This window comes from Nomascus leucogenys, chromosome 15 (assembly GCF_006542625.1).
Source record: "Nomascus leucogenys isolate Asia chromosome 15, Asia_NLE_v1, whole genome shotgun sequence".
Classification (NCBI taxonomy): domain Eukaryota; kingdom Metazoa; phylum Chordata; class Mammalia; order Primates; family Hylobatidae; genus Nomascus; species Nomascus leucogenys.
In genome coordinates, this window is record NC_044395.1 from 91,483,058 (window position 1) to 91,498,907 (window position 15,850).

Consider the following 15,850-nt stretch of genomic DNA (forward strand, 5'->3'; position numbering starts at 1 on the left):
ACATTTCAATACTAACATTGAATGTAAATGGCTGAAATGCTCCACTTAAAACATACAGAACCACAAAATGGGTAAGAACTCACCACCCTACTATCTGCTGCCTTCAAGAGACTCACCAACCACATAAGAACTCACATAAACATGAAGTAAAGGGATGGAAAAGGGAATTTCGTGCAAATGAACACCAAAAGTGAGCAGGGGTAGCTATTCTTATATCAGATAAAATAAACTTTAAAGCAACAGCAGTTAAAAGAGACAAAGAGAGACATTATATAATGGTAAAAGGCCTTCTCCAACAGGAAAATATCACAATCCTCAACATATATGCACCTAACACTGGAGCTCCCAAATTTATAAAATAATTAGTAAGAGTCCTAAGAAATGAGATAGACAGCAACACAATAATAGTGGGGGACTTCAGTACTCCACTGACAGCACTAGACAGGTTTTCAAGACAGAAAGTCAACAAAAAAACAATGGATTTAAACTATATCTTGGAACAAATAGACTTAACAGATATATATAGAACCATGGAATACACATTCCATTCAACAGTGCATGGAACTTTCTCCAAGATAGACCATATGATAGGCCATAAAACGAGCCTCAATAAATTTAAGAAAACTGAAATTACATCAGGCACTCTAGAAGACCACAGTGGAATAAAAATGGAAATCAACTCCATGCAAATATATGGAAATTAAATAACCTGCTCCTGAATGAGCATTGGGTCAAAAATGAAATCAAGATGGAAATTTAAACATTCTTTGAACTGAGTAACAATAGTGACACAACCTATTAAAACCTCTGGGATACAGCAAAGGTAGTGCTAAGAGGAAAGTTCATAGCCCTAAACACTGACATCAAAGAGTCTGAAAGAGCACAAAAAAACAATCTAAGGTCACACCTCAAGGAACTAGAGAAACAAGAACAAACCAAACCCAAACCCAGCAGAAGAAAGGAAATAACCAAGATCAGAGCAGAACTAAATGAAATGGAAACAAAAAAAATTACAAAAGATAAATGAAACAAAAAGATGGTTCTTTCAGAAGATAAATAAAATTGATAGACCATCAGTAAGATTAACAAAGAAAAGAGAGAGAATATCCAAATAACCTCACTAAGAAACAAAACAAGAGACATTACAACTGATACCACTGAAATACAAAAGATTGTCCAAGGCTACTATGAACACCTTTATGCACGTAAACTGGAAAACCTACAAAAGATTTATAAATTCCTGGAAAAATACAACCCTCCTAGCTTAAATCAGCAAGAATTAGATACCCTGAATAGACCAATAACAAGCAGTGAGATTGAAATGGTAATTTAAAAATTACCAACAAAAAAAGTCCAGCACCAGACGGATTCACAGCAGAATTCTACCAGACATTCAAAGAAAAAACGGTACCAATCCTTTTGACACTATTCCACAAGATGGAGAGAGAAGGAACTCTTCTTAATTCATTCTATGAAGCCAGCATCACCCTAATACCAAAACCAGGAAAGGACATAACCAAAAAAGAAAACTACAGACCAATATCCTTGATGAACACAGATGCTAAAATCCTTAACAAAATACTACCTAAATGAATCCAACAACATATCAAAAAGATAATCCACTCTGGTCAAGTGGGTTTCATACCAGGGATGATTTAACATACACAAGTCAATAAATGTGATACCACATAAACAGAATTAAAAACAAAAATCCCAAGATCATCTCAATAGATGGAGAAAAAGCATTCAACAAAATCCAGCATCCCTTTATGATTAAAACTCTCAGCAAAATTGGCATATAAAGGACATACCTTAATGTAATAAAAGCCATCTATGACAAACCCACAGCCAACATAATACTGAATGGGGAAAAGTTGAAAACATTCCATCTGAGAACTGGAATAAGACAAGGATGCCCACTCTCACCACTCCTCTTCAACATAGTACTGGAAGTCCTAGCCAGAGCAATCAGACAAGAGAAATAAATAAAGGACACCCAAATCAGTAAAGAGGAAGTCAAACTGTCACTGTTTGCTTATGATATGATTGTTTTACCTTGAAAACCCTAAGGACTCCTCCAGAAATCTCCTAAGACTAATAAAAGAATTCGGCAAAGTTTCCAGATATGAGATTAATGTACACAAATCAGTAGCTCTTCTACACACCAACAGTGACCAAGCAGAGAATCAAATCAAGAATTCAACCCCTTTTACAATAGCTGCAAAAAGGGAAAAAAACAAAACAAACAAAAAACAACTTAAGAATTTACCTAACCAAGGAGGCAAAAGACCCCTACAAGGAAAACGACAAAACACTGCTGAAATAAATCATAGATGACACAAACAAATGGAAACACATCCCGTGATCACAGATGGGTAGAATTGATATTTTGAAAATGACCATACTGCCAAAAGCAATCTACAAATTCAATGCAATTCCCATCAAAATACCACCATCATTCTTCACAGAATTAGAAAAGACAATTCTAAAATTCATATGGAAACAAAAAAGAGCCCGTATAGCCAAAGCAAGACTAAGCGAAAAGAACAAATCTGGAGGCATCACACTGACTTCAAACTATACTATAAGGCCATAGGCACCAAAACAGCATAGTACTGGTGTAAAAATAGGCACATAGACCAATGGAACAGAATAGAGAACCCAGAAATAAACCCAAATACTTACAGCCAACTGATCTTAGACAAAGCAAACAAAAACATGAAGTGGCAAAAGGACACCCTTTTCAGCAAATGGTGCTGGGATAAGTGGCTAGCTACACGTAGGAGAATGAAACTGGATCCTTATCTCTTATCTTATACAAAAATCAACTCACAATGGATTAAGGACTTAAATCTCAGATGTGAAACTATAAAAATTCTAGAAGATAACAATAGAAAAAAACCCTCTAGACATTGGCTTAGGCAAGGATTTCATGACCAAGAACCTAAAAGCAAATGCAATAAAAACAAAGATAAATAGTTGTGACTTAATTAAACTAAACAGCTTTTGCACGGCAAAAGGAACAGTCAGCAGAGTAAACAGATAACCCACAGAGTGGGATAAAATCTTTACAATCTATACATCTGACAAAAAGATTAATATCCAGAATCTACAACGAACTCAAACACATCAGTAAGAAAAAAACAAACAATCCCACCAAAAAGTGGGCTAAGGACCTAAACAATTCTCAAAAGAAGATATACAAATGGCCAACAAACATATGAAAAAATGTTCCACACCACTAATGATCATGGTAATGCAAATCAAAACCACAATGCAATACCACCTTACTCCTGCAAGAATGGCCATAATCAAAAAATCAAAAAACAGATGTTTGCATGGATGCAGTGAACAGGGAACACTTCTACACTGCTCGTGGGAATGCAAACTAGTACAATCACTATGTTTCCATAGTGTTTCCACTGTTTTCACAGTGTGGAGATTCCGTAAGAACTGAAAGTAGAACTACCATTTGATCCAGCAATCACACTACTGGGTATCTACCCAGAGGAAAAGAAGTCATTATACGAAAAAGATTCTTGCACACACGTGTTTATAGCAGCACAATTTGCAATTGCAGAATTGTGGAACCAACCCAAATGCCCATAAATTAACAAATGGATAAAGAAACTTTGGTATATTTATATGATGGAATACTACTCAGTCATAAAAAAGGAATGAATTAACAGCATTTGCCATGACCTGGGTGAGATTGGAGACTATTATTCTAAGTGAAGTAACTCAGGAATGGAAAAACCAAACATCATATGTTCTCACTGATATGTGGGAGCTAAGCTATGAGGATGCAAAGGCATAAGAATGATACAATGGACTTTGGGTACTTGGGGGGGAGGACGGGAGTGGGGTGAGGGACAAAATACTACAAATATGGTGCAGTGTACACTGCTCACGTGATGGGTGCACCAAAATCTCACAAATCACCACTAAAGAACTTATTCAAGTAACCAAATACCACCTGTACCCTAATAAATTATGGAAATATTTTAAAAGAATTTAAAAATACGTATAGAACTAAAACACGCCAGGATTTAGACAGAAAGTACATATATGAAGATTAAGAGTTCCAAGGTTCTTGAATTGTTTGTGAAATGGTAAAAACACTAATTTATATCAGGCTTTAGTTAAACAAGGAAACATGTATAATCTCCATAGCAGTCACTAAAAATGATAATAAAATAAAGTTAACTACCAAGATAATTGGGAGAAAGGAAATTAAATAGCATAAAATAATAAATTTTAGAGGAGACCAAAAAAGAGAGAAAACAGGACACAGAATAAATGGAATATATAGATATCAAATAATAACGTGTTAGATTTAAACTCCAAAATACCAGTAATTACATTATTGGAATAGATGGACTAAACATTTCAATTAAAAGACAGAGATTGTAATACTGCACTAAAAAATACTTTTTCATACAAAACACTCCCTCAGCATTAAAGATAAAGTTTAAAAGTAAAAGGACACCAAAATATATAATGCAAACACTGACCAAAAAGCTGGGACCACTATATTTAATATGAGACAAAGTAAACTTTAAAAAGAGAGAAAGTATATAAGAGTATTTTATAACAACATAAGGTTTAATTGACCAGAAAGATAAAACAATTCCAAAATTGTATGTACCTAATAATCTCAAATTATAGAAAAGAAAAATTTATAAAACTCAAAGGAGAAATAGAAAAATCCACAATTTAGTGGGGAATTTTAACCATACATCTTTCAGTAAATAATGTAACAAGCAGGCAAAATATCAGTAAGTATATACAAGATCTGAAAACACATTTTTCAAACTTAATCCAATTGAAATATACAGAACACTGCACCCCCAGCTTCAGAACATGTATTTTCTCAAGTTCACATGTATCATTTATTAAAAATGTGTGTATGGTAGATGGGCCATAAAGAAATCTCAACAAATTTCAGGCTGGGCACATTGGTGCATACCTGTAATTCCAGTACTTTGGGAGGCTGAGGCAGGTGGATCACTTGAGGTCAGAAGTTCGAGACCAGCCTGGCCAACATGGTGAAACCCCGTCTCTACTAAAAATACAAAAATTAGCCAGGCATGGTGGCGCGTGCCTGTAATCCAGCTATTCATCAGGAGGCTGAGGCACAAGAATCTCCTGAACTCGGGAGGCAGAGGTTGCAGTGAACTGAAATGGCACCACTGTACTCCAGCTGGGGAAATAGAGCAAGATTCTATCTCAAAAAAAAAGAAAGAAAGAAAGAAAGAAAGAAACAGAAAAAGAAATTTCAACAAATATCAGAACTAAAATCGTATCAAAAATGTTTTCCAATCACTGTGAAATTAATCCAGAAGTCAATAATACAAAGCTGAAATATTTCATATATTTGGAAATTAAGAAATATCCTAAATAGTGCGTGGATCAAACAATATAATATAATGGAAATGATAATGAAAATATAAAATAGTAAAATGAGTGCAATGAAGCTAAAGCCATACTTCAAAGTAAATTTGTATCCTTAAATGTATACATCATGGGAAGAAAAGCTGAGAAAAAAAATCAATGAAAATGGGCCATACAGAGAGTAAGGTTTTAGGTAGATAAAAGGAAATAGGAGTGTTTGAGACAAGCAAACTAGCATGGGCCAAGTACAATCAGCTTGGGTCTATCAAGTACATGGAGATCCTGAGACTTAAGTATAGTGGGTCTGACAGTTAATGCTTAATTTCACTAAGGGAATGAGTAAACTCTGAAGAATTATAAGTCCATGAGTGTAATATTCAAAGTAGTACTTCAAAAGCATATCAGCAGGGAGGAGTGCTCAGGACGAACTACCTTCTCCCTACAGTGACACCCATCACGCTCTTTTATCGTAATGACTTGTTTAATATCTCTCTTCCCTGTTACATTCTGTGGGGACAGATCTGTGTGGGGACAGCTCTGTGAGGCCAGAAAGTGTACCTGTCTTCCCCATACTGAATCCCCAGGGCCTAGGATACCATAAAATAGTGTTTAGAAGATAGAACATGCTCAATAAATATTTATGCATTAAAAAAGGATAGAATATATAGATGACATTGACTCAGCCAGAAAGCCATTGGAATAGTTGGGCTGAGTTTTGGATTGACACATGAGTAGATCATAGGGCTATAGTTGGCTGGAAGACAGGATGGTCTTGAAATGTACACGTGAATGCTCAGACTATTTGCTCTCTCCATTTTCTTAATTCCATTAATCATACCCCTTCATTCATTTCTTTGTTCATTCATTCAGCGACTTTGTATTGAGTACCTACCATGTACCGGGTATGTTCCAGCCCTGGAGGTACAGATGTAAAGAAAACACTTCCTGCTGAAGTGAAGCTTACATTCTAATTGGGCAATTCAGACAGTAAATATATATGTATATGGCAGGTAGCAATAAGTATCATGAAGAAAAATAAAGCAGGGAAAGAGAATGACAGGGTATGAGCATGTATGCATTGTATCTCAGAAAAGGCCATGAAGCCAGGGTGACTAGAGCAGTGGAAGGGAGGGAAATGATGATCAGCGATATAATGGGACTGGTAAAGTGGGACATATAGCATAGACTTTGTTTTCATCTAGAGAAAATAAGCCATTGAAAGATATGGAACTGAGGATTCCCATGATCTGACTTATGAATATAAAAGGATCATTCTGGCCCTTAACTGGAGAATAAATTGTAGGAGGACAAGGGTTGAAAGAGATAGACAAGGTAGGAAGCTAATCTATAGATCATTTTGACAGCTTCCACTCTGGTCTCATACAAGTCCACCTAAATGTAATTTATTATCTCTACCACCTGTCTCCTCTTTTTCCATCCATATTATCCAATCCAGAAATCATTACCTACTATTTTCACTATTATAATACTAGACACTCTAGTTGGGGGGCTGAAAGTTTGAAGAAGGTAAGAGTAGAGCTTCGCATTCATGCCTTAAATAGTTCTATAGACAAAACTGAATAGAACAGAAAAATAAATAGTACATCGTTAAAATGGAAACTATGTGGCATAGTTGAAGGTTTGGGTACCTCACAGCAGCAAATAAAAACAAAAAATAATCATAAAATGCTTATTTGAAAATATTTGAGAATGTCTGAATTAATGCACATTTATAGACATAAGCCTAATCTTTTAGAATGCTTGATTTTTTACTTTGTTTCAGAGAAACAGATGCAATTACATTATTTGTTTACTTTATTTTAATTCACAGAGAACATACGGGAATTAATTTTTAAAATATACCAAAACCTAAACAGGCAACAGTATCAGTCAATATCAGGATATTTGACTTTTGTAATCAAAAAACAAAATTATATCTTCACAATCTTGAAACATACAATAATTTCATGTTCTTAAATATAAAGCCATACTTCCAAATATAGTATAAAACAGCTAAAGGCAAATGCTTAAAGCTGAGTATCTTCAATAGCTAAGAAAAGTAAAGTAATAAAACCTGGGATTTTATTCCTAGAAGGTATAGTTGGATTTAATGACTATCAAAAGCAATTATTATATTAACATTTACCTTTATCGGTAATAGTTCTAGAAATAAGAAATGGAGCTGTAGCAATTTAAACAATTCACTTTTCTTAAAAAGACAGTCTGACTATTGTCAAAACTGACCTGTGAGTTCACTAGCTCTACAAAAATTGTGTTAATATTTACTCAACAGAAGGAGGAGAAAGTTCAAAGCAAATAAGACAGTTACAAATTACCACCAACTATACGCAAAGCTACATAAATGATTTAATATAGTACTCTTATGCTACTGTATACTCAAGAAAATCAGAATGTAATTCAATTTTTAATATGTGGGTTTTTACAATTTATAATTATATAGACATGATCATTATTTGTCTGCTTAAAGAGTTTCTCATTGCTATTGATTTGCCTTTCTTTGAAAAGCAGGAGACTATAATAGTTCCTTTAGCTGGTACATCTCAAATCTGTTACTAAGAGAAAAGAACCTTGAATAAAGAAAAAAGCATGTCACTTCTTTCAAGCTTCATTTCTCCTATTTTATCAGGGGAAAAAAGGGCCTTATAAAAATTGACCAATGCAGTAGAGATTGAATTTATATTCTCCTAAAATGGTAAACATAATAAATTGAGAACCAAACACTCAATTTTATTTCATGCCAATTGTAGCTAGACATAATTATAGCAGAAGGACTGACTTTACAGCAATTGTAAAAATGTAAATAAGGCTTTAAAATTCACTCAGGAACTATATTTTATAAATGAAGCTTTCATTTTAATGTAAACAATTATCTTAGGGCATGATATGCATTATTCAAAATGTTCTGCCTTTGTTACCATTGAATTGGTAGTTATACTTCAGAAAACCGAGGGACAGAAACACCTGTTTCTTATCAAATCATATCTCCTAGTGATTACAATAATTTTATGTACAAGATAGACTTTAAAATTTAAATACTGCAACATTTTAAAGTTTATGTTTTTAGATAAAAGTTTATTTTAAAAGTATCAGTGGAAAATGTGAAACAAAATGTAACATGACAATTATCAATTTTAGTCCAAATATTCTTAATAGCAAAGTATCGTGTCTACCTTTAAAATGCTTTTCATAACTTGTATTGATTTTTGTCCTAATGCAAACATTTAATTATTAAAATTTGGAAAATAACTAAATATTTAAAAATGCAACAAAAACTTTCAATAATTTGTTATATTTTCTTCAAATCACCCACCCATTTGGTTGGTTGTCTATTTAAAATTAGGATAATACTAAATGTATTTTTATAAGTTGCTTTTTTATTAGTTCCAAAGCTCATGAGATATTAAAGCACATTTTAATTGAAAAAAATCAAATGGCTTTTAAATCTATGTTTTCTTTTAAAAGAATGAAGTCCATGCCAAGTTGAGTCATGAAATGTCAGTGCGATCCCTGGCAGCTGCTCGCTTCCCTGGGAAGGAAGGGCTGGTTAGGAGTACAGTAGCTAGCAAACCCCTCAGCACTCCACAAAGTCACTAGTGGGAAAAGAACAAAGGCCTTTCCAATGCAACTAACACAGATGTGCCCAAAGGCAAACTGTCAGAAACAGTTAAGATGACAGCTACTCACAGTTCATTATTTCCTTCTCACAGGTCACTGGGTGACAAGCTGGGTCAGCATGCTTTGTTGGCTGTCCCAGTCCTTCTCCACCCCCTGTTCCATTTAAAAAAGGGTAAAGGACTCCTTTGGATAAACTAATGTAAACAAACACATTCCAGACACTTAATGCCAGAATAGGGCATTTAGTTTACTTTGGACCAAACTTAGAATTCAATGTACACACAACTTATTTTATCGAAGCAAGGAGAGAAGCACACTTCTATGCCTACTTTTCAGTGATTAGACTGTGTGTGTGTGTGTGTGTGTGTGTGTGTGTGTGTTGTGTGTGTGTGTGTTTCAAGAGGTAAAGAAACTGAAATTACATCTACTGTAGTAAATTGTGGAGGCAGAGGGGGAAGAATGTAGATAAATCCCTGCCTTAAGAAAAAAAAGAAGAAGAAGAAGGCACCTGGAGCCTATCACGTATGCAGCCTATCATATAAACCCTGAGGAATGCTAAGAAAAGGCCTCTGGAAGATTTCTTATGAAATCAAATCCCAAAAAGATTTACTAGTCAATTCCTGTTGACTAAAAAAGCATAAATCTAAGTAAAACCCCTATAAAAATTCTTTTCTATCTCTACTTGTTTTCAGAACATTTTCACAACTAACACTTGAATGCTTACTACTTTCCTGGAAACTTAAAGACATCTCACTTAATTCTAACAACCTCAGATAGGTCTTCTGGTATGGCAGCTGACATTAACTGCCCTGTCTTTTTGGGCCTCACTTTTTCTAATACTATATTCCTTTCTTCCAAAGTGCAGTCATCAGATTGCATTGCCTCAGGGAAGAAGCAACAACAGAATGCAAAAGCCAAATCCCTAAGCTACCCAGTGCCCTATACCCTTAGAGAAAATATTTTTAAGCATGGGAAGGGTGAAATAGGCAAAGCAGGTGAGTTATCATGAGGGCCAGGTACAGCATGGGGCAAATACACAAACCCCATATATGGTTCAGGAATCTGAGAGCAGAAGTAAACTGTGCCTCTTTCTTGAGTAAAGCCCAGGATAAGGATGAAAACCCAGGATAATAAGGTCCCAAGATAATGACAAGCGCCACCGTTCCCTCAAAAATGGCTAAGTAGAAATGGCTGCCAAGTAAGTCTAGGGAGGTCAGAAACAGCCTCATAGAGCGGTATTACGAGTTCCCAAGTGTCCCAGTGTTTCTTCAGTTCCTATTTTAGATGAAAACATCAGACAAGGACTTTCCCCAAGGGAATTAACATTCTAGTGATGTGAGAACAGTGGAGAGGGGCTTGACTATCTGGCTGCTCAGCCTGTGGTCCTGTTGTAGATGGAGCATCAGGGAGTTGAGAATCTTGTATGTGATTAAAAAATAACTAGCAGGAAAAAGAATACCTGGAACTTAAGTTTCCGTACCGTTCTGACACCCCATATTATGATACAGCAAGGTACTAAATTTGTTACTTTGTGTTCTATCTTCAAAACAAGTACAAAAGACTTGAGGTTTAAATAAAAAATTAAATAAATAATAAATTGGAGAGTCACTTTTGCTATCTATCAGAAAAAACGTTCCCCTCCTGTAAAAATTCCAGGTGGAATATGTAATTTAGTAATATAAAATACCTTTTAATTGAAATAAGTTTTTTGTCTCTTTTCATGCAAGTGACCTTTCTATCTACAGTCCATGTATTTAAATTTAGGAAGGCTGGGTGTGGTGGCTCATGCTGATAATCCCATCACTTTGGGAGAGCAAAGTGGGAGGACTGCTTGAGGCCAGGAGTTCAAGACCAGCCTGGGCAATATAGCTAGACCCCATTTTTACAATAAATAAATAAATTAATTAAATCAAATATATTTAGGAATTTCCTTAAACTTTAGTGAATATGATAAGAATTATATTGCTCCTTTAAGAGTATTTCAGTCAACAGCAATTTCAAACAGTTTTAGATTAAAATTGCAATTTATAAAGTCAGTTTATGATTTACAACATCAATCCCAACAAAATAATAATAATAAACTTTAGTTTCCAATTAAATAAAGAAGATCACAGATATTGTTTCCATTTCTTAACCAAGGATAATTTTTCAATTGGTTAGCAATATCAATGATGTTATTTTTATTCTAGGAAGGGAAATAGGGTTGATTTGTTACCACTGATTAAGACCATCTTTTGTGCACTTAACCTTGAGTCCAAATATAATATTCTCATGGAAAATAAAAAGGATTGCCCATGGAACAGTCTTCTTCTACATAGCTTGGTATTTTAACAATTGGATGTATGGTCTGTAGTACCTTAGCTTAATTATGTTAATGATAGTTATTTCACAGTATTTTAGTGAAATCCCAGGACAGCAACCCATCCTAAGTATAATAAACAATAACATACATCAATCTTCAACAAAATACACATAAATGTCTCCTTTCTTCAACAAATGTGACCCAAAAACTACTACGCTTGAAAGCCAAAGGGCTTTTGAGATATTTCAATAATCTTCAAGAAATCAATCTTACATGAAACCGAAGGAAAACATCGAATGTCATTGAGCAATAAAGCTCAGTTCTGTCAGTACCCTACCTCTGAGCAGAAGCCTTAGGATGTTTCTCTTCCAGTTTCCTCACCAGTGCTACTGTCAGCTGCCCTGTCTCCTCAAGAGAACCTTCTGGCATTAAATGGGTGTCTGAGGGTTCTGGCAGTTGCTTCAGACCAGGGTTGCTGGCACTTTCTTGCAGAACCTAATAAATGAAATATAGGAATCATGTAGCTAATTTTCATTGAGTGGAAATATCTAAACTATACATGCCAAAAATATAACACTGCAGTTTTCATGGTTCCTTCAGTGTTTCTACAATACATAAGTCCTTTGTACGTGGCCAAAACAAAAGAAGGCAATCCTAAGAAAAAAGCTTATCACCATCCGTTTAATAAAATGTTTATATAAAGATATATGTTTATATAAATATAAATGTGCATATTAAGTGTATTATCTTAAACTATCCGTAACATTAAGTTGTGAATTTGTGCTTGCCTCCCGAAAACAACTTGAACATTTTTTCTCTTTTCAAAACATATTTTAGAGAGCTATTTCTGTCTTGCCTCTGGCTCCCTACACTGACCTCTTCTGCTAAGTTTCTGCCATGTTCCTGATGAGCTGTGGTCCAGGCACCATGGTGAATGTGATACTCTGTCTGGGTCACATCTACTTGTGCATTTAGCTCCTCTAGGTAGGTCAGAACAAACTGAGGATAAGCCTGTAAGAAAGGAAAAAATAACAAGTAGTATCACCCTTATAAACAATAGCCAAAAATCCATCCAACAGGAAAGAGAGGAGGATAAATTACATTAATAGTAAAAAGGTCTGGCTAATAAACTTTGTACTTTATTATCAATTTCATAACAAAATCAAGCCAAATGACTTTAATATTAACATCTCTAATTAGTTGTTTAATCTGATTAAGTTTCACTAGATAGCTCATTTTCGCCCTTAGATAAGATTAAAACAGTAAAACAATCTTATACATTAACAATAATAGCTAAATTTATGGAGTTATTTCTATATACAAGGTATTATTGTATACACAACACATATATGTAATTGTGTAGTTGCTGTATTGTTTGGAAGTATTCAATTCTGCTCTAGAAGATGAGAAAACAAATTGAATGAATGAAAGAGCTGCATTAAGCATAGATAAGATAGTAACCTGAGAAGTGTCAGACACAAGGTAGAGCATATGTCTATGAACACAGACAGGGCTAGAAAGACAAAATAGACATTTAATATTCATGACTCACTAAATAACAAACAAAGCAAAAAAATATTTATGATATACTAAATACAAATGAAGCACACGAGGCGCACGATAATCATGAGGTCTTTAATTAGCCACCCATTGCTGACTCTCATTTGGGATCTTCTGAAGGATAAAATCTGTCACTGCTCATCAGGCTAACTGGGGAGCACAGCTACTGGTCAAGTGACTCACACACAGCCCTCATGGAACAAGTGTGTGTCATTGTCCCAGGCATCTTTTATTTGTTGGGCCCCCCAGTCAAGTTTTCATTCTGGTTCTTGTAACTACACCAGCAGCAGGAAAGAGTAATATAGCATAAAGGGGGAGATATGTAAATATTGCAGATCAGATTCAGGCTAATATGACCCTTCAACCCACTCGTGTAATATTTCAATTATGCTATTCTGGCCCATCTCTCTTTCCTTACATTTTGTCTTATGTTTTAAATTGATTTAATAAGTCATGATGTGAAAATTTTAATTTGTTCTGTGCACTTTTGTGTACCATGGGCTCTAGCCTAGCTTACCAAGTAATACACTTGGAGGCTACCCTTGCATGGAAGTAATTTTCCACATAACAATAAATTTGCATTTTAATCCTTGCAACAGCACTTTGCAATGGGTACTATTACTGTGCCCATTTTAAAGATGAGGAAGCAGACACAGGGAAGTTAAGCAACATGCTTCAGTGTCATCCGGCTTGATTAATAGTCTGTCAAGCTTAAATATGCTGCCTCAATTAAAATATAAACTCCTTACTGCACTTTTTAAAGTGTGGAGCTAAAATTCTAAAAAACAAAAATTATGAGGGACTGTTGAGTAGAGAAACGGCACTAAGGTCCTTATATTGTTCTGGAAAAATAGATACTAAATAACTTTTAACTTTGTTAGAAGATGTAATGTAAATATTTATGTTTCAAATGTGAGGCACTCCAAAACCTTAAATGCATGTTACTAAGGGTAAGAGTCGATCTGAAAAGGCTACAACTCTGGAGACAGCAAAAAGATCAGTGGTTGCCAGTGAGGACTGAAGAAGTGGAGCACAGAGAGTTTTTAGGGCTGTTAAACTATTCTGTATAATACTATAATGGTGGATATATGTCATTATACATTAGTTCAAACCCATAGAATGTGCACCACCAAAAGTGAGCCCTAATGTAACCTGCAGACTTTGGTAATGATGTGTCAGTGTAGGTTCACCAGTTATAACAAATGTACCACTCTGGTGTGAGATGAAGATACTAGGAGAGGGTGTGCATTTGTGAGGGTAAGGGATATATGGGAACTGCCTTACTTTATGCTTAATTTTGCTGTGAATCTAAAAGTGCACTAAAAAGTAAAGTCTATTATTTTAATGTAAGGGGCTCCACCAAAAGCACAAGTGACAAAAGAAAAATAAATTGTACTACATCAAAATTTTTAAAAAATTGTGTTGCAAACAATGCCATGAAGAAAGTAAAAAAACAACCTACAGAATGAGACAAAATATTTTCAGATTATAGGTCTGATAAGGGATGTGTATCTGGAATATATAAAGAACTCTTATCCTCACTAATGAAAAGACAAATAACCCAATGAAAATATAAGCAAAGGATCTAGTAGACATTTCTCCAAAGAAGATAAACAATTTGCTAAGAAAAGATATTCAACATCACTAGTGATCAGAAAAATACAAATCAAAACCTCAATAAGGTAATACTTTTTACCCACTAGGATGACAAAGAATAACAAAATCAAAATGACAGAGAATAACAAGAGTTGGCAAGAATGTGAAGGGGAAACAGCTTGGCTAGTCCTCAAAATGTTAAATATGGACTTTTCATACGGCTCAGCAATTCCACTCCTAGTTATATACCTATGAAAAATGAAAACATACATACACACAAAAACTTCCATACCAATGTTCATAGCAGCATTATTCATAGTAGCCAAAATAGTGGAAAAAAATAAAATGCCATTAACTGATAAATGTATTAAAAATGTGATGTTTCCATACAATGGAATATTATTTGGCAACAAAAAGAAATGAATTACTAAAGCATGCTACAACGTGAATTAACTCAGAAAACACTATGCTAAGTGAAAAAAATCAATCACAGTAGGCCACATATTATATGAGTCCATTTATATGAAATGTCCAGAATGGGCAAATCTATAAAGGCTGGGGAGGCGGGCAGACAGAGGCAGAGGAATAGATGTGAAGTCCAAGATGTCTTTTAGGGAGAACTAAAATGTTTTAAAATTAGACTGTGGTGACAGATGCACAACTCTGTGAATATACTGAAAAACATTAAACACCTAAAAATAGGTGAATTACATGGTATGTGAATTATATTCAAGAAATCTATTTTAATGTAAGAAATTTTTCAATTAAAACAGTATATAAAGCATAGCTTTAAACCAGCAAAGAAAAAGAAGAGAAAAGGGATCCAGAAAATGTCAAGAAGAGATTATTTTATGCAAATTAAAAGCATAATAAAACAAATCTTTGTTGAATTAATCAATGAGTGTATTAACTGTGTAATTATTTTTCTTTTTATGTCCTGACATATATTAGTTGTACATATTTTGGGGGCACATGTTGATATTTTGATACCTGTATACAATGTATAATCATCAAATCAGTGTAATTGGAATATCTATCACCGTAAGCATTAAATGTGTAAAATTTTAAATGTGTATTCCCTTTGACTTAACAAACATACACATATTACAAAGATGTCCATTGCAGCATTGCTCATATTTGCCTAAATGTGCATCACCAGGAAAATTTTAAAAGACAGCATAGATGTGGATGTCCGTATGAAAAGATGGCCACAAATATATCTTATCAAGTGGAAAAAGTATATCACAAAGTAATATGTATAGTTTTGTGTGGGGGGTGAGTATGTGTCTCTAATCAAGAATGATACACTATCAATAATAATATTGGAGGAATAGGGTCAAGAGGTACTTTTGCTTATCATTT

The 15,850-nt window shown here is 34.5% G+C and overlaps 1 protein-coding gene across 1 annotated transcript in view; it reads right to left on the minus strand.

The window, feature by feature from the left end:
- The window catches only part of DCDC1 (doublecortin domain containing 1), a 451,976-nt gene that overhangs the window by 172,731 nt on the left and 263,395 nt on the right, over positions 1-15,850 (minus strand). The window contains 2 exon segments of the mRNA XM_030829012.1: positions 11,670-11,827; positions 12,209-12,343. Of these exon segments, the coding sequence (XP_030684872.1) occupies positions 11,670-11,827; positions 12,209-12,343 (293 nt within the window).